The 17,789-nt window shown below is 53.1% G+C and overlaps 2 protein-coding genes across 2 annotated transcripts; both read left to right on the top strand.

The window, feature by feature from the left end:
- The first annotated feature begins 4 nt into the window (after positions 1–4).
- Positions 5–7,064, top strand: LOC149920343 (ubiquitin carboxyl-terminal hydrolase 35-like). The gene is given in 8 exon segments (XM_090147389.1): positions 5–411; positions 667–1,462; positions 2,274–2,467; positions 2,586–2,679; positions 4,139–4,245; positions 4,767–5,672; positions 5,674–5,797; positions 6,618–7,064. Coding segments are annotated over 8 exon segments (2,754 nt in total). The 3' UTR covers positions 6,744–7,064.
- Positions 7,065–8,213: 1,149 nt separating this feature from the next.
- LOC149920344 (uncharacterized) lies at positions 8,214–17,787 on the top strand. The gene is given in 7 exon segments (XM_090147460.1): positions 8,214–9,899; positions 10,711–10,904; positions 11,023–11,116; positions 12,576–12,740; positions 13,127–14,109; positions 14,111–14,234; positions 15,055–17,787. Coding segments are annotated over 7 exon segments (3,372 nt in total). The 3' UTR covers positions 15,181–17,787.
- The last annotated feature ends 2 nt before the right edge of the window (positions 17,788–17,789 follow it).

The following is a 17,789-nucleotide window of genomic DNA, read 5'->3' on the forward strand; positions in this document are numbered from 1 at the left end:
CAGGATGAAGCTCAGCCTGGCATTCATCCTGGCCTTGGCTCTGACCATGTCTCCATTTGGGGGACATGGACCGGGCTATGTCAGCCGTCTCAGCTGGGTCTGGAATTGGGACCAGAAGCTGGATGTTCCTGAGGAGCAGCATCCAGTGGGGACCAAGAGCCAGACCTCCACCTGGCCTTGCTGGTTTGGCCTCACCACCTGCCCCGACAGGACTGAGGAGAGGAAGACGATCCCGGTCCTTCCTGAGGAGCAGCATCCAGTGGGGACCAGAAGCCAGACCGCCACCTGGCTCTGCTGGATTGGCCTAGACTCCTGTCCCGACAGGACTGAGGGCAAGAAGAAAAACCAGCTCCTTCCTGAGGAGCAGCATCTGGTTAGGACCAAGAGCCAGACCTCCTTCTGGCCCTGCTGGTTTGGCTTAACCTCCTGTCCCATCAGGATCGAAGAGAGGAAGGGAAACCAGCTCCTTCCTGAGGAAGAGCATCCAGTGGAGACCAAGATCCTGACCTCCACCTGGCCCTGCTGGCTTGGCCTAGCCTCATGCCCTGACAGGACTGAGGGAAAGAAGACAAACAAGCTCCTTCCTGAGGAGCAGCGTACAGAGGAGAACAAGTGCCAGACCTCCACCTGGCCCTGCTGGCTTGGCTTAACCTCCTGTCCCATCAGGATCGAAGAGAGGAAGGGAAACCAGCTCCTTCCTGAGGAGGAGCATCCAGTGGGGACCAAGAGCCAGACCTCCACCTGGCTTTGCTGGATTGGCCTGGCCTCCTGCCCCGACAGGACTGAGGGCAGGAAGACAAACCCAGTCCTTCCCGAGGAGCAGCATCTGGTTAGGACCAAGAGCCAGACCTCCACCTGGCCCTGCTGGTTTGGTCTAACCTCCTGCTCCGACCGGATCGAGGAGAGGAAGAGAAACCAGGTCCTTCCTGAGGAACAGCATTTAGTGGGGACCAAGAGCCAGACCTCCACCTGGCTCTGCTGGTTTCGCCTAACGTCCTGCCCCGACAGGACTGAGGGCAGGAAGACAAAACAGCTCCTTCCCGAGGAGCAACACCCAGTGGGGACCAAGAGCCAGACCTCCACCTGGCCCTGCTGGTTTGGCCTAATCTCCTGGCCTACCAGAATCAAGGCCTGGAAGACAAACCAGCTCCTTCCTGAGGAGCAGCGTCCAGTGGAGACCAAGATCCTGACCTCCTACTGGCCCTGCTGGCTTGGACCTTCCCGATGCCCCAGATGGGTCTGGTACAAGGGCAGCAAGGTCGTTCCAGAGGGCCCAAAGCAGCCGTCCCCAGGCACCAAGCAGAAGGCCTACGGCTTGCCTGCCATCCTGTTCTACCTTTGGGACTACCTTGTGCAAAGGAGAGCCTGGCTCCTTACAGAATCCTTGATCGACATCTGCATTCTGTGCCTTCACTGGACTGCCTGCAGCCTCTGGAGAAGATTAAGAAGGCCTTGGGCAGAGGTGAGCGATGGAGATGCATTGTGCAGGGAGGGTACCATGGCTGGGGAGCAGGGAACCATATTCGTGAGGACATCCAAGGGAAGCAGACCACCAGAGGCCCATAAGTTCTCCCCAGGGACTTGCCAGCCATGGGGCTGTCACACAGTGGGAGACCTCTGTGCAAAGCAGGGCCATGCCAGAGGTGGCGTGAGCCTCGCCGGCTGCCCCAAGCAGTCCTGCGAGGCTGGCAATGCTCTGTTATAATCGGAGCCCTGCAGGGTGATACTCTGCAAAACCAGCCTGCATCCCTTTCACTGTGCCCATGCCCTTTCGCTTCCTGGGTACAGGACAAACAGACTCCACCACCTTCCTGCACAATCCATTCCAGCGCCTGACAACTCCCTGAGAGAAAAAGTTTTTCCTTGTGTCTAATCTAAATCTCCCCGGGCGCAACTTGCGGCCATTTCCTCGGGTCCTGTTTGTTGCCTGGGAGAAGAGGCCAAACCCCTCCTCATCACAACCTCCCTTCGGGAACTTGTGGAGTGCAATGAGGTCTCCTCTGAGCCTCCTCTTCTCCAGACTAAACAATCCCAGCTTCCTCAGCCGCTCCTTCTAAGACTTGTGCTCCAGACCTCTCACCAGTTCCATTGCCCTTCTCTAGACCCGTTCCAGGGCCTCAATGTCCTTCTTGTAATGAGGGGCCCAAAACTGCAGACAGTACTCGAGGTGAAGAGCATGAGGATAAGCTGTGCCACGAACACCTCCTGCAGAGGAGCTTTGCATTTGCCCATCAGAAAGATAACGATTGGTGTCACTGATCTCTCTTTCCAAGGCTCTTCCAGCTCCAGAGGAAGACCCGATTAAACATCTCTTGGGACCAAATGCTGGGACCTCCCAGAAGAATGAGCCGGCCTGCTTCTACCCACCCCTGGCCTGCAAATCAGAGAAAGGGAAGACTGGCTTAATTAACATGGGAAACACTTGCTACGTGAACAGTGTCATCCAGGCTCTTTTCATGGCTTCAGAGTGAGTTGTTGCTCCCTTGTTCCCACTTAGGACTGCTCCAGGGTTGCTCTCTGCCCTGGCATTGTGCTTTCCACTCTAATTGTCCATCTTGGTTTGCATCTCTTGTTGTCTTTTGCAGCTTTCGGCATTCGGTGTTGAATTTAAGTGGGGGCATCTCCCAGCCCCTGATGACAGAACTCCGGTCGCTCTTTGCACTTTTGGAGCACAGTCAGGTAATTATTTCATGTTCTAGTTATTTGTTTGGCCTGTCGGCCGTGGAATGGCTCGTCTCCAAGTTGCTTCCTGCATCAGCTCCGATGTGCTGATAAGGAGTTGTGGATCTGGGTGCATTTTTGAAACGGGGCAAATTTTGTTGACAGGAAAGAGGCTAATTTTGGGGGTGGAGGAGGCAAAGTGAGTCTGCAGCTCCTGTCATCCATGAAAGTGAGCTGTGTTCACACCAGGCTGCCTCTGTCCATCCTGGCTTTGACGGACACAATAACTAATAGTTTTGACAATGAAATCCATTTGGTAATAGTTTATATGCGTGGCCAACTGAAAAGCCTGTTGGTGTAAAACAGCACTTTCTGTTTCTTGCTGTGCAGCAAGGAAGAAGACCCGAGTAACATGTTTGTCCCCTTGCCTCACTGCAAACTGCAGTCAATCAGTAGAAAATGCCTTAAAATTAGCTTTGGCAGACCAAAAAACCAAAGACCAAAAGCTACACGAGCAACAAACCCTTGGATTCCAGATGTTATGAATCTTTTGTATCCGAGGGAAAGTAAAACAAATTAACCCACAAACAGATTAATTACGAGCGCTTTCTTCACCAGCCTGAAATTTAACGTGAGTGACTCCAGATGGGTCATGTCCAGGTCCATTTGTGAAAACACCCGTCTGTCCCCCAGAGACACAGCTTTGAATTTTCACTTGCTGTTGACCCACTTTCCTGTACCTCTCCATTTCCCAAGACTTGACTGGCAACCCTGGCTCGTTACATTGTGGTGCTGCACCATTACAGATCCATTACAGATCACTTTCAGGGGGTAATATCGAGAACATCTTAACTTGAGGAGTATTTGGTCGTAAAAGAGCCTGTTTGTTCAAAGCAGGTTACGGTGTGTTTGATGCATTAGCAGACTTGCTTGCTGTGTAGCTCGCAGTTAATAACTTCCCAGTAATTTCCTGTAATCCCTCTAGTTATTTTTCTTTTGGGCCAGCACTTAAAGTCATTTCTCCAGCCAATGATGGGCCTTTCAGCATATTAATTAGACAACAATTGCCGAATGGCACTGATTACATCATCCAGTAATGCAGATTACCTGCCTGCAGTGATCAGAAGGATGGGTGGAAGTCGAGTGGATTTTTTTTTTCTTAAATGGACTTGGTATCAAATTAAGGATCAAATTCAGTTCAGGCTGAATTAGGTAGACGTCTCTGGGTCAGGAGCACAAACCATTTTGAAACTGAATGATGAAATAAATGCATGGATAGTTCATATGAGTACCTGAGTGACAGGCGTTGGTAAAAGTGAGCACATAGAAGCTCTTCTCCTCATGACAGTCCAGCAAAAGGATGTTCAGCAGGGCTGACGTTCATCCTTTCAGTGCTGGATGCAGCAAACGAAGCAAGTCTTCTCCTATATGAAGTGAGATCCAGTGGATTAAATGTGTTTTTCCGTCTCGGTTCCAGCGACCTGCCGTCTCACCCGACAGCTTCCTCTCTGCCTCCCGGCCACCCTGGTTTACCCCTGGTGCTCAGCAGGACTGCTCGGAGTATCTCAAGTACCTGTTGAATTGGTATGTGGCAAGCACTCCAATTTTGGAACCCAGACATGATGAGGCCCCAAGACATAGCGTAATATGAAATGCTGACTCCCGTGGGAGAGGTGCACGTGGCTGAGGTCTGAGAGATTTGGTGTAAAAATGGGAAAACCAGTCCGGGGCTTCTTCGTAGAACTGTTTGTGCCCAGCTGGGGGTAAGAAATGAAGCCAGCTTGAAAATTTCTGAAATTGCACCCAGTTCAGTGGAAAAGTGTTTGCCTGACAAGCCTCCTCTTTAAAATGCTGGTTTTGCCTTTCTTTCTTTCACCTAAAAATCCCAAATCCCCAGTGTCCTGGTGATGCCCCTGGAAGTGGGGTCAATGCACACTGACCATCTCTGCTTTCTGCAACACCACACTTGGCATCAGACCCGTGTGCACAGACCCGTTACCTATCACACGTTTACTGTGACGAGCGGAGAGCAGATACCATACACGTAGAAACTCGTTCTTTAGCTTTTATTGCTCTATGTTGCCATCTTTTTTCTTCTGCCAAAGATTACATGAAGAAGAGAAAACTGGAAAGAGCATCTACTACCAGAAACTGACGGAATCCAGCTTGATGTCTCAAGCCAGGGAGCGTCATTCCTTCAACAAGACATTGATTGAGAAGATGTTTGGGGGAAAAATGGTGACAAAGATTCGTTGCTTGAAGTGTTTGAACATCTCCTCTAGAGAAGAAGCCTTCACAGACCTGTCGTTGGCCTTCCCCCCTCCGGATAGGCCTGTATGGAGACCAAGAAGCACCTCTGTGGATACAACCAAACATCCTCACTTGGCTTTTGGGAAGCAGACACGCGCTCCTAAGGACTCTCGATCCGTCTCGGATTTAATCAACTATTTTCTGTCCCCGGAGAGATTGACAGCAGGGAATCAATACCACTGCGAGAAATGTGCTTCCTTGCAGGATGCTGAGAAAGTGACAGAGCTGGCAGAGGGCCCGCACTACCTCATCCTCACACTCCTGCGGTTCTCCTTCGACCCGCAGACCATGAAGAGGATTAAGATCCTGGACAGTGTCTCCATCCCTGTGGTGCTTAAACTGCCCATCCTCGTCAGCCCAGAGGAAACTGAGGACATTTGCTGGCATGGGAAGGACGCGGCTGACCTGGGCAGCACCTTCGTGCCCGCCGTGTACGATCTCTGCAGCGTGGTGGTGCATTCGGGCATCACCTCCCAGAGCGGCCACTACTACTGCTTCTCCAGAGAGTGCACTGATACCGGGCCCCAGGCACCGCCCCGGGATGGGACACCAAAACGGGCTTCTGGCAAGCAGTTGGACTCTGAAATCCCGTGGTACTTCTTCAACGACGCCACGGTTTCCACCCACTCCTTTGAATCAGTCAGCAAGCTGGCTTCTTTATACCCCAAGGACACTGCCTACGTGCTATTCTACAGGCAGCGGGAGGGCAGCCTGTAGCACTCCACCGCATGAGGCTGTGGCAGAAGCCAGCCACCTGCACAGCGAACTCTCCCTCAGTAAGGACTTGATGGAAGCCATCTCCAAGGACAACATTCTCTACTTGCAGGTATATCCCAGGTGTACACAGACTGCATTTTCCCACTGAGATTGGGTGTTGAGCTTGATGTATGGCATCAGAGAGGCAGCCAACCCCAGCCACAAGAGAATGACTCGGTGATGTCTGTCCTGGGCAGCTCGGCCTCCATTTTTCTCCAAGCGTCCAGGTGTGGCGAGTGGACCACGGCTGCCAGTCAGGTGCCCACACGCCTGCTCTCACTCCCCCTCCTTAGCAGGAGAAGGAAAATAAGAGGACGTGGGTCAAGTTAAGTATAGAGAGATGTCTCACTGTCTGCCATCCTGGGCAAAACAAGCTCAACTCGGGGAAGATACCAGTTAGGATTTGATGCCAGTTAGTAGGAGTAGAATAATGAGAACTAAAAGCAAACTAAAAACACTTCCTCCCCATCCACCCTTTTCTACCTTCTCCCCTCCCAGCAAAGCAGGGGAACATGGAGTGGGGGCTGTGGTCAGTCGATAACGCTTTGTCTCTGATGCTCCTCCATGGTCATTCTCTGCCCTGCTGCACCGTGGAAATTCCTGCTGTGTGCCTGGAACGCCTCCTGCCCTCCTCCTGGTCTGACCTGAGAGGTCTGAACTGCCCTGGCTGTCAGGGGGTGGCTTTGGATCACCCACGTGGCTAGAGAGATGCGACACTTAGATGCATCTCTCCAGTCAAGTTCTAGAGATGAGTACGTGCCATAGCAACCCCAGATTAGTTTGGGGAAAATTCCCAGGGGCGCGTGGGACAGCACAGGGAAGGAGGGAGCAATTCCCAATAGGCATTTCCATGCAAATAACAGCAATATACTCGGTCATTTCTCCTACAGGAGCAGGAAAAAAGAGGCGAGGAACAGAGCTGCCTACATTCCCACCTTGCCAAAATCCCCCACGCCTCAGTCCACCAAAGGTTCGTGAGCAGAAAACTCCTTGATGACAACAACGTCTTCCACTGAGCGCATGCCAACATCTCCGGGATCATCACCTCCATTTTCAAGCGTGCATGCGATAAATAAAATCATCACTCCTGCAGCCTGTGTCATTGTGGTGGCAGTGGGTCTGGGAGAGCGGCAGCACGAAAGGCGTTGGTGCAGGAGAGTGCTGCTGTGTAGGTTTTGGGGGCACGCGCCTGGGGAGGAGGAAGGGCCCTGGGCCGGGGGAGAAGAGGCACCGGTGGCTGCAGGTGCCCACAGCCAGCCATGCCCCAGGGGGAGAGAGCACATCCCGAGTGGGAGCCCACATCCTGCTGAGGTAGTGCAGCATCCCCCAGAGCACACAGGGAGGTGCTGTGAGTCCTGCAGCACGCCGGGAAGCATCCAGGGCACGCTGGGAATCCTCAGCAGGGCCAGTTCCGCAAAGACGCCGTGCGGATCAGCTTCGTAGCAGAGGCCTGCAGCGAGGGAGCCGAGCCTTCCCAGGAAGGAAAAATGGCGGCAAAAAACCACAGCAAGAGCTGCTGGAAAACGGAGGGAGAGCCTGAGGCACGGCGGCTCAGCCTCCCTGGTCTGGTTCCAGACCCCTTGGATTCTTATCGCTTGGATTCTTATCTCACCACCAGGAGGGTGGTGAGAGACTGGCACGGGTTGCCCAGAGAGGTTGTGGATGCCCCACTCGAGAGGCAATCAAGGCCAGGCTGGATGGGGCTGTGAGCAACGTGGTCTACAGGGAGGTGTCCCTGCCTCTAGCAGGGGGGCTGGAACTAGATGACCTTCAATGTCCCTTCCAACCCTAACCATTCTGTGTTGCTATGATTCGACGATTCGTTGGATGGGAGGAAGCAGAGGTCGGACGGTGTTGTGGGATTTGGGTGTTGAGTCCCCAGCCCCGAGACGGGTACATCAGGGCCCTCCTCCATGCCCAGGAGCCACGCTGCTCCAAATCTAGATGGCAATGCCATTGCTATTTTTTTCTGGATGAATAGCAGAGCATGCTTCTTGTATTTAAGTCTGCTAGGCTGAAAGTGCTGCTGATGTGAAATCAAAATGGAGCTGAAGCTGCTCCATTTTGAGCAGCTCAAGTTAGAAAAAAGCACACTGTATCTGGCTATTGTTCAGAGTAGTTCATTAAACTTGCGTCCACGGAGGTTTCCAAAACCTTCCGGCTTCTGCCGTGTCGCCTTCCTGCTTTGCTGGCGTGGCACATGGAGGAATTCTCTGAGCTTTGATCCTCTGCCTTGATGAGATCCATATCTAAACAATCCACCAGGGTATCCACCAGGGCATGCTGGGAATCCTATGGCCAGCGCAGGGGAAAGGCACTGTGACATCATAGAGCAGGGCATGACATCAGTCTTCCTCGAGTCACACTGGCAGCCTCCCCCAGCTCAGACTCGTGGAGCGGCCGCTCCGTGCTGGTGGTCATTGCTGGAGCTCTGCTCTGGGTGACAGCCATTTGTGCGTTGAGATTGTTCTCTGGGAGAGAACAGGATGAAGCTCAGCCTGGCATTCATCCTGGCCTTGGCTCTGACCATGTCTCCATTTGGGGGACATGGACCGGGCTATGTCAGCCGTCTCAGCTGGGTCTGGAATTGGGACCAGAAGCTGGATGTTCCTGAGGAGCAGCATCCAGTGGGGACCAAGAGCCAGACCTCCACCTGGCCTTGCTGGTTTGGCCTCACCACCTGCCCCGACAGGACTGAGGAGAGGAAGACGATCCCGGTCCTTCCTGAGGAGCAGCATCCAGTGGGGACCAGAAGCCAGACCGCCACCTGGCTCTGCTGGATTGGCCTAGACTCCTGTCCCGACAGGACTGAGGGCAAGAAGAAAAACCAGCTCCTTCCTGAGGAGCAGCATCTGGTTAGGACCAAGAGCCAGACCTCCTTCTGGCCCTGCTGGTTTGGTCTAACCTCCTGCTCCGACAGGATCGAAGAGAGGAAGGGAAACCAGCTCCTTCCTGAGGAAGAGCATCCAGTGGGGACCAAGAGCCAGACCTCCACCTGGCCCTGCTGGCTTGGCCTAGCCTCATGCCCTGACAGGACTGAGGGAAAGAAGACAAACAAGCTCCTTCGTGAGGAGCAGTGTACAGAGGAGACCAAGTGCCAGACCTCCACCTGGCCCTGCTGGTTTGGCTTAACCTCCTGTCCCATCAGGATCGAAGAGAGGAAGGGAAACCAGCTCCTTCCTGAGGAAGAGCATCCAGTGGAGACCAAGATCCTGACCTCCACCTGGCCCTGCTGGCTTGGCCTAGCCTCATGCCCTGACAGGACTGAGGGAAAGAAGACAAACAAGCTCCTTCCTGAGGAGCAGTGTACAGAGGAGACCAAGTGCCAGACCTCCACCTGGCCCTGCTGGTTTGGCTTAACCTCCTGTCCCATCAGGATTGAAGAGAGGAAGGGAAACCAGCTCCTTCCTGAGGAAGAGCATCCAGTGGGGACCAAGAGCCAGACCTCCACCTGGCTTTGCTGGATTGGCCTGGCCTCCTGCCCCGACAGGACTGAGGGCAGGAAGACAAACCCAGTCCTTCCCGAGGAGCAGCATCTGGTTAGGACCAAGAGCCAGACCTCCACCTGGCCCTGCTGGTTTGGTCTAACCTCCTGCTCCGACCGGATCGAGGAGAGGAAGAGAAACCAGGTCCTTCCCGAGGAACAGCATCCAGTGGGGACCAAGAGCCAGACCTCCACCTGGCTCTGCTGGTTTCGCCTAACGTCCTGCCCCGACAGGACTGAGGGCAGGAAGACAAAACAGCTCCTAACCGAGGAGCAACACCCAGTGGGGACCAAGAGCCAGACCTCCACCTGGCCCTGCTGGTTTGGCCTAATCTCCTGGCCTACCAGAATCAAGGCCTGGAAGACAAACCAGCTCCTTCCTGAGGAGCAGCGTCCACTGGAGACCAAGATCCTGACCTCCTACTGGCCCTGCTGGCTTGGACCTTCCCGATGCCCCAGATGGGTCTGGTACAAGGGCAGCAAGGTCGTTCCAGAGGGCCCAAAGCAGCCGTCCCCAGGCACCAAGCAGAAGGCCTACGGCTTGCCTGCCATCCTGGTCTACCTTTGGGACTACCTTGTGCAAAGGAGAGCCTGGCTCCTTACAGAATCCTTGATCGACATCTGCATTCTGTGCCTTCACTGGACTGCCTGCAGCCTCTGGAGAAGATTAAGAAGGCCTTGGGCAGAGGTGAGCGATGGAGATGCATTGTGCAGGGAGGGTACCATGGCTGGGGAGCAGGGAACCATATTCGTGAGGACATCCAAGGGAAGCAGACCACCAGAGGCCCATAAGTTCTCCCCAGGGACTTGCCAGCCATGGGGCTGTCACACAGTGGGAGACCTCTGTGCAAAGCAGGGCCATGCCAGAGGTGGCGTGAGCCCCGCCGGCTGCCCCAAGCAGTCCTGCGAGGCTGGCAATGCTCTGTTATAATCGGAGCCCTGCAGGGTGATACTCTGCAAAACCAGCCTGCATCCCTTTCACTGTGCCCATGCCCTTTCGCTTCCTGGGTACAGGACAAACAGACTCCACCACCTTCCTGCACAATCCATTCCAGCGCCTGACAACTCCCTGAGAGAAAAAGTTTTTCCTTGTGTCTAATCTAAATCTCCCCGGGCGCAACTTGCGGCCATTTCCTCGGGTCCTGTTTGTTGCCTGGGAGAAGAGGCCAAACCCCTCCTCATCACAACCTCCCTTCGGGAACTTGTGGAGTGCAATGAGGTCTCCTCTGAGCCTCCTCTTCTCCAGACTAAACAATCCCAGCTTCCTCAGCCGCTCCTTGTAAGACTTGTGCTCCAGACCTCTCACCAGTTCCATTGCCCTTCTCTGGACCCGTTCCAGGGCCTCAATGTCCTTCTTGTAATGAGGGGCGCAAAACTGCAGACAGTACTCGAGGTGAAGAGCATGAGGATAAGCTGTGCCACGAACACCTCCTGCAGAGGAGCTTTGCATTTGCCCATCAGAAAGATAACGATTGGTGTCACTGATCTCTCTTTCCAAGGCTCTTCCAGCTCCAGAGGAAGACCCGATTAAACATCTCTTGGGACCAAATGCTGGGACCTCCCAGAAGAATGAGCCGGCCTGCTTCTACCCACCCCTGGCCTGCAAATCAGAGAAAGGGAAGACTGGCTTAATTAACATGGGAAACACTTGCTACGTGAACAGTGTCATCCAGGCTCTTTTCATGGCTTCGGAGTGAGTTGTTGCTCCCTTGTTCCCACTTAGGACTGCTCCAGGGTTGCTCTCTGCCCTGGCATTGTGCTTTCCACTCTAATTGTCCATCTTGGTTTGCATCTCTTGTTGTCTTTTGCAGCTTTCGGCATTCGGTGTTGAATTTAAGTGGGGGCATCTCCCAGCCCCTGATGACAGAACTCCGGTCGCTCTTTGCACTTTTGGAGCACAGTCAGGTAATTATTTCATGTTCTAGTTATTTGTTTGGCCTGTCGGCCGTGGAATGGCTCGTCTCCAAGTTGCTTCCTGCATCAGCTCCGATGTGCTGATAAGGAGTTGTGGATCTGGGTGCATTTTTGTAATGGGGCAAATTTTGTTGACAGGAAAGAGGCTAATTTTGGGGGTGGAGGAGGCAAAGTGAGTCTGCAGCTCCTGTCATCCATGAAAGTGAGCTGTGTTCACACCAGGCTGCCTCTGTCCATCCTGGCTTTGACGGACACAATAACTAATAGTTTTGACAATGAAATCCATTTGGTAATAGTTTATATGCGTGGCCAACTGAAAAGCCTGTTGGTGTAAAACAGCACTTTCTGTTTCTTGCTGTGCAGCAAGGAAGAAGACCCGAGTAACATGTTTGTCCCCTTGCCTCACTGCAAACTGCAGTCAATCAGTAGAAAATGCCTTAAAATTAGCTTTGGCAGACCAAAAAACCAAAGACCAAAAGCTACACGAGCAACAAACCCTTGGATTCCAGATGTTATGAATCTTTTGTATCCGAGGGAAAGTAAAACAAATTAACCCACAAACAGATTAATTACGAGCGCTTTCTTCACCAGCCTGAAATTTAACGTGAGTGACTCCAGATGGGTCATGTCCAGGTCCATTTGTGAAAACACCCGTCTGTCCCCCAGAGACACAGCTTTGAATTTTCACTTGCTGTTGACCCACTTTCCTGTACCTCTCCATTTCCCAAGACTTGACTGGCAACCCTGGCTCGTTACATTGTGGTGCTGCACCATTACAGATCCATTACAGATCACTTTCAGGGGGTAATATCGAGAACATCTTAACTTGAGGAGTATTTGGTCGTAAAAGAGCCTGTTTGTTCAAAGCAGGTTACGGTGTGTTTGATGCATTAGCAGACTTGCTTGCTGTGTAGCTCGCAGTTAATAACTTCCCAGTAATTTCCTGTAATCCCTCTAGTTATTTTTCTTTTGGGCCAGCACTTAAAGTCATTTCTCCAGCCAATGATGGGCCTTTCAGCATATTAATTAGACAACAATTGCCGAATGGCACTGATTACATCATCCAGTAATGCAGATTACCTGCCTGCAGTGATCAGAAGGATGGGTGGAAGTCGAGTGGATTTTTTTTTTCTTAAATGGACTTGGTATCAAATTAAGGATCAAATTCAGTTCAGGCTGAATTAGGTAGACGTCTCTGGGTCAGGAGCACAAACCATTTTGAAACTGAATGATGAAATAAATGCATGGATAGTTCATATGAGTACCTGAGTGACAGGCGTTGGTAAAAGTGAGCACATAGAAGCTCTTCTCCTCATGACAGTCCAGCAAAAGGATGTTCAGCAGGGCTGACGTTCATCCTTTCAGTGCTGGATGCAGCAAACGAAGCAAGTCTTCTCCTATATGAAGTGAGATCCAGTGGATTAAATGTGTTTTTCCGTCTCGGTTCCAGCGACCTGCCGTCTCACCCGACAGCTTCCTCTCTGCCTCCCGGCCACCCTGGTTTACCCCTGGTGCTCAGCAGGACTGCTCGGAGTATCTCAAGTACCTGTTGAATCGGTATGTGGCAAGCACTCCAATTTTGGAGCCCAGACATGATGAGGCCCCAAGACATAGCGTAATATGAAATGCTGACTCCCGTGGGAGAGGTGCACGTGGCTGAGGTCTGAGAGATTTGGTGTAAAAATGGGAAAACCAGTCCGGGGCTTCTTCGTAGAACTGTTTGTGCCCAGCTGGGGGTAAGAAATGAAGCCAGCTTGAAAATTTCTGAAATTGCACCCAGTTCAGTGGAAAAGTGTTTGCCTGACAAGCCTCCTCTTTAAAATGCTGGTTTTGCCTTTCTTTCTTTCACCTAAAAATCCCAAATCCCCAGTGTCCTGGTGATGCCCCTGGAAGTGGGGTCAATGCACACTGACCATCTCTGCTTTCTGCAACACCACACTTGGCATCAGACCCGTGTGCACAGACCCGTTACCTATCACACGTTTACTGTGACGAGCGGAGAGCAGATACCATACACGTAGAAACTCGTTCTTTAGCTTTTATTGCTCTATGTTGCCATCTTTTTTCTTCTGCCAAAGATTACATGAAGAAGAGAAAACTGGAAAGAGCATCTACTACCAGAAACTGACGGAATCCAGCTTGATGTCTCAAGCCAGGGAGCGTCATTCCTTCAACAAGACATTGATTGAGAAGATGTTTGGGGGAAAAATGGTGACAAAGATTCGTTGCTTGAAGTGTTTGAACATCTCCTCTAGAGAAGAAGCCTTCACAGACCTGTCGTTGGCCTTCCCCCCTCCGGATAGGCCTGTATGGAGACCAAGAAGCACCTCTGTGGATACAACCAAACATCCTCACTTGGCTTTTGGGAAGCAGACACGCGCTCCTAAGGACTCTCGATCCGTCTCGGATTTAATCAACTATTTTCTGTCCCCGGAGAGATTGACAGCAGGGAATCAATACCACTGCGAGAAATGTGCTTCCTTGCAGGATGCTGAGAAGGTGACAGAGCTGGCAGAGGGCCCGCACTACCTCATCCTCACACTCCTGCGGTTCTCCTTCGACTCGCAGACCATGAAGAGGATTAAGATCCTGGACAGTGTCTCCATCCCTGCGGTGCTTAAACTGCCCATCCTCGTCAGCCCAGAGGAAACTGAGGACATTTGCTGGCATGGGAAGGACGCGGCTGACCTGGGCAGCACCTTCGTGCCCGCCGTGTACGATCTCTGCAGCGTGGTGGTGCATTCGGGCATCACCTCCCAGAGCGGCCACTACTACTGCTTCTCCAGAGAGTGCACTGATACCGGGCCCCAGGCACCGCCCCGGGACGGGACACCAAAACGGGCTTCTGGCAAGCAGTTGGACTCTGAAATCCCGTGGTACTTCTTCAACGACGCCACGGTTTCCACCCACTCCTTTGAATCAGTCAGCAAGCTGGCTTCTTTATACCCCAAGGACACTGCCTACGTGCTATTCTACAGGCAGCGGGAGGGCAGCCTGTAGCACTCCACCGCATGAGGCTGTGGCAGAAGCCAGCCACCTGCACAGCGAACTCTCCCTCAGTAAGGACTTGATGGAAGCCATCTCCAAAGACAACATTCTCTACTTGCAGGTATATCCCAGGTGTACACAGACTGCATTTTCCCACTGAGATTGGGTGTTGAGCTTGATGTATGGCATCAGAGAGGCAGCCAACCCCAGCCACAAGAGAATGACTCGGTGATGTCTGTCCTGGGCAGCTCGGCCTCCATTTTTCTCCAAGCGTCCAGGTGTGGCGAGCGGGCCACGGCTGCCAGTCAGGTGCCCACCCTCCTGCTCTCACTCCCCCTCCTTAGCAGGAGAAGGAAAATAAGAGGACGTGGGTCAAGTTAAGTATAGAGAGATGTCTCACTGTCTGCCATCCTGGGCAAAACAAGCTCAACTCGGGGAAGATACCAGTTAGGATTTGATGCCAGTTAGTAGGAGTAGAATAATGAGAACTAAAAGCAAACTAAAAACACTTCCTCCCCATCCACCCTTTTCTACCTTCTCCCCTCCCAGCAGAGCAGGGGAACATGGAGTGGGGGCTGTGGTCAGTCGATAACGCTTTGTCTCTGATGCTCCTCCATGGTCATTCTCTGCCCTGCTGCACCGTGGAAATTCCTGCTGTGTGCCTGGAACGCCTCCTGCCCTCCTCCTGGTCTGACCTGAGAGGTCTGAACTGCCCTGGCTGTCAGGGGGTGGCTTTGGATCACCCACGTGGCTAGAGAGATGCGACACTTAGATGCATCTCTCCAGTCAAGTTCTAGAGATGAGTACGTGCCATAGCAACCCCAGATTAGTTTGTGGAAAATTCCCAGGGGCACGTGGGACAGCACAGGGAAGGAGGGAGCAATTCCCAACGGGCATTTCCATGCAAATAACAGCAATATACTCGGTCATTTCTCCTACAGGAGCAGGAAAAAAGAGGCGAGGAACAGAGCTGCCTACATTCCCACCTTGCCAAAATCCCCCACGCCTCAGTCCACCAAAGGTTCGTGAGCAGAAAACTCCTTGATGACAACAACGTCTTCCACTGAGCGCATGCCAACATCTCCGGGATCATCACCTCCATTTTCAAGCGTGCATGCGATAAATAAAATCATCACTCCTGCAGCCTGTGTCATTGTGGTGGCAGTGGGTCCGGGAGAGCGGCAGCACGAAAGGCGTTGGTGCAGGAGAGTGCTGCTGTGTAGGTTTTGGGGGCACGCGCCTGGGGAGGAGGAAGGGCCCTGGGCCAGGGGAGAAGAGGCACCGGTGGCTGCAGGTGCCCACAGCCAGCCATGCCCCAGGGGGAGAGAGCACGTCCTGAGTGGGAGCCCACGTCCTGCTGAGGTAGTGCAGCATCCCCCAGAGCACACAGGGAGGTGCTGTGAGTCCTGCAGCACGCCGGGAAGCATCCAGGGCACACTGGGAATCCTCAGCAGGGCCAGTTCCGCAAAGACGCCGTGCGGATCAGCTTCGTAGCAGAGGCCTGCAGCGAGGGAGCCGAGCCTTCCCAGGAAGGAAAAATGGCGGCAAAATACCACAGCAAGAGCTGCTGGAAAACGGAGGGAGAGCCTGAGGCACGGCGGCTCAGCCTCCCTGGTCTGGTTCCAGACCCCTTGGATTCTTATCGCTGACTGACAATTTGGACAGGTTGGAAGCAATTTTGTTGTCCTTTTCGTGGCACTCAGTTTGCGTGGAAGCTGAGGCCGTTTTAATAGGTTTTCACAACTGTGTGTCATCTTCAAACATTACATGCCCTACAGAGGGATCTGGACAGGCTGGATAGCTGGACTGAAGCCAATGGATGAGTTTCAACAGGGCCAAATGCCGGGTCCTGCACTCTGTCCACAAGAACCCCAGGCAACGCTACAGGCTTGGGGCGGAGTGGCTGGAAGACTGTGTGGAGGAAATGGACCTGGGGGTGTCGATTGATGCTCGGCTGAACATGAGCCAGCAGTGTGCCCGGGTGGCCAAGAAGGTCAATGGCATGCTGGCGTGCATCAGGAACGGTGTTGCCAGCAGGAACAGGGAGGTGATTGTCCCTCTGTACTCAGCTCTGGTGAGGCCGCACCTGGAGTACTGTGTCCAGTTTTGGGCCCCTCACTGCAAGGAAGACATTGAGGCCCCGGAGCGGGTTGAAAGAAGGGCGACAAAGCTGGTGAGGGGTCTGCAGCACGGGCCTTATGAGGAGCGGCTGAAGGGCTGGGATTGTTCAGTCAGGAGAAGAGGAGGCTCAGGGGAGACCTTATTGCTCTCTGTCACTACCTGAAGGGAGCTTGTAGAGAGCTGGGGGTCGGCCTCTTCTCTCGTATAACCGGTGACAGAACTAGAGGGGATGGCTTCAAGCTGTGCCAGGGGACATTTAGGCTGGACGCTAGGAAATACTACTTTTCTGAAAGAGTGGTCAGGTGCTGGAATGGCCCAGGGAGGTGCAGGAGTCACCGACCCTGGAGATCTTCAAGGAACGGTTAGATTTTGTGTTGAGAGACACGGTTTAGTGAGTACTGTTGGTGATAGGTGGATGGTTGGACTGGATGATCTTGAAGGTCTTTGCCAACCTTGGTGTTTCTGTGATTCTGTGATTCTGTGATCTCACTGCTGCACCAAATGGAGGAGCTGCTAACAGAGCTGAAATTACATCTGAGGCTTTCATGTTGTCCGTTGCACTCTGTAATCATTTTCCTTCTCCTGTTGTTTGCACTGGAAGAATCGCAGAAATTGAAAGGAAAGCACTGAACTATCCAGTATGCACTGCTTTGCTAGGGAACGGTGGGCAGTGGGGCGGAGTGCACCCTCAGCAAGTTTGCAGACAACACCAAGCCGAGTGGTGTAGCTGACACGCTAGAGGAAAGGGATGCTCTCCAAAGGGAGCTGGACAGGCTTGAGAGGTGGGTCCATGCCAACCTCGTGGAGCTCAGCAAGGCCAAGTGCAAGGTCCTGTACCTGGGTCGAGGCAATCCCAAGCAAAGATACAGGATGGGCAGTGAATGGCTTGAGGGCAGCGCTGAGGAGAAGGACCTGGGCGTGTCAATTGATGAAAGATTCAGTATGAGCTGCCAACGTGTGCTTGTAGCCCAGAAGGCCAGCTGTATCCTGGGTCGCGCCAGGAGAAGCGCTACCAGCAGGGCAAGAGAGGTGATTCCACCCCCCTACTCTGCTGTCGTGAGCCCCCACGTGCAGAAGTGCATCCCCTGCTGGAGCCCCAACACAGGAAGGGCGTGGAGCTGTTGGAGCGGGACCAGAGGAGTGCCACGAAGATGATCAGAGGGCTGGAGCACCTTCCCTACGAGGACAGGCTGATGGGGTTGGGGCTCTTTGGCCTGGAGAAGAGAAGGCTCTGAGGGGACCTTCCTGTGGCTGCACAGTACCTGAAGGGGGCCTACAGGAAAGCTGGGGAGGGACTTTTTATACGGGCAAGTGGTGACAGGACAAGGGGAAAGGACTTTAAACTAGAAGAGGGTAGTTTTAGACTAGATATTAGGAAGACATTCTTTACCGGGAGGGTGGTGAGAGACTGGCACGGGTTGCCCAGAGAGGTTGTGGATGCCCCACTCGAGAGGCAATCAAGGCCAGGCTGGATGGGGCTGTGAGCAACGTGGTCTACAGGGAGGTGTCCCTGCCTCTAGCAGGGGGGCTGGAACTAGATGACCTTCAATGTCCC

This window comes from Phasianus colchicus, chromosome 1 (assembly GCF_987193195.1).
Source record: "Phasianus colchicus chromosome 1, bPhaCol1.hap1.1, whole genome shotgun sequence".
Classification (NCBI taxonomy): Eukaryota; Metazoa; Chordata; class Aves; order Galliformes; family Phasianidae; genus Phasianus; species Phasianus colchicus.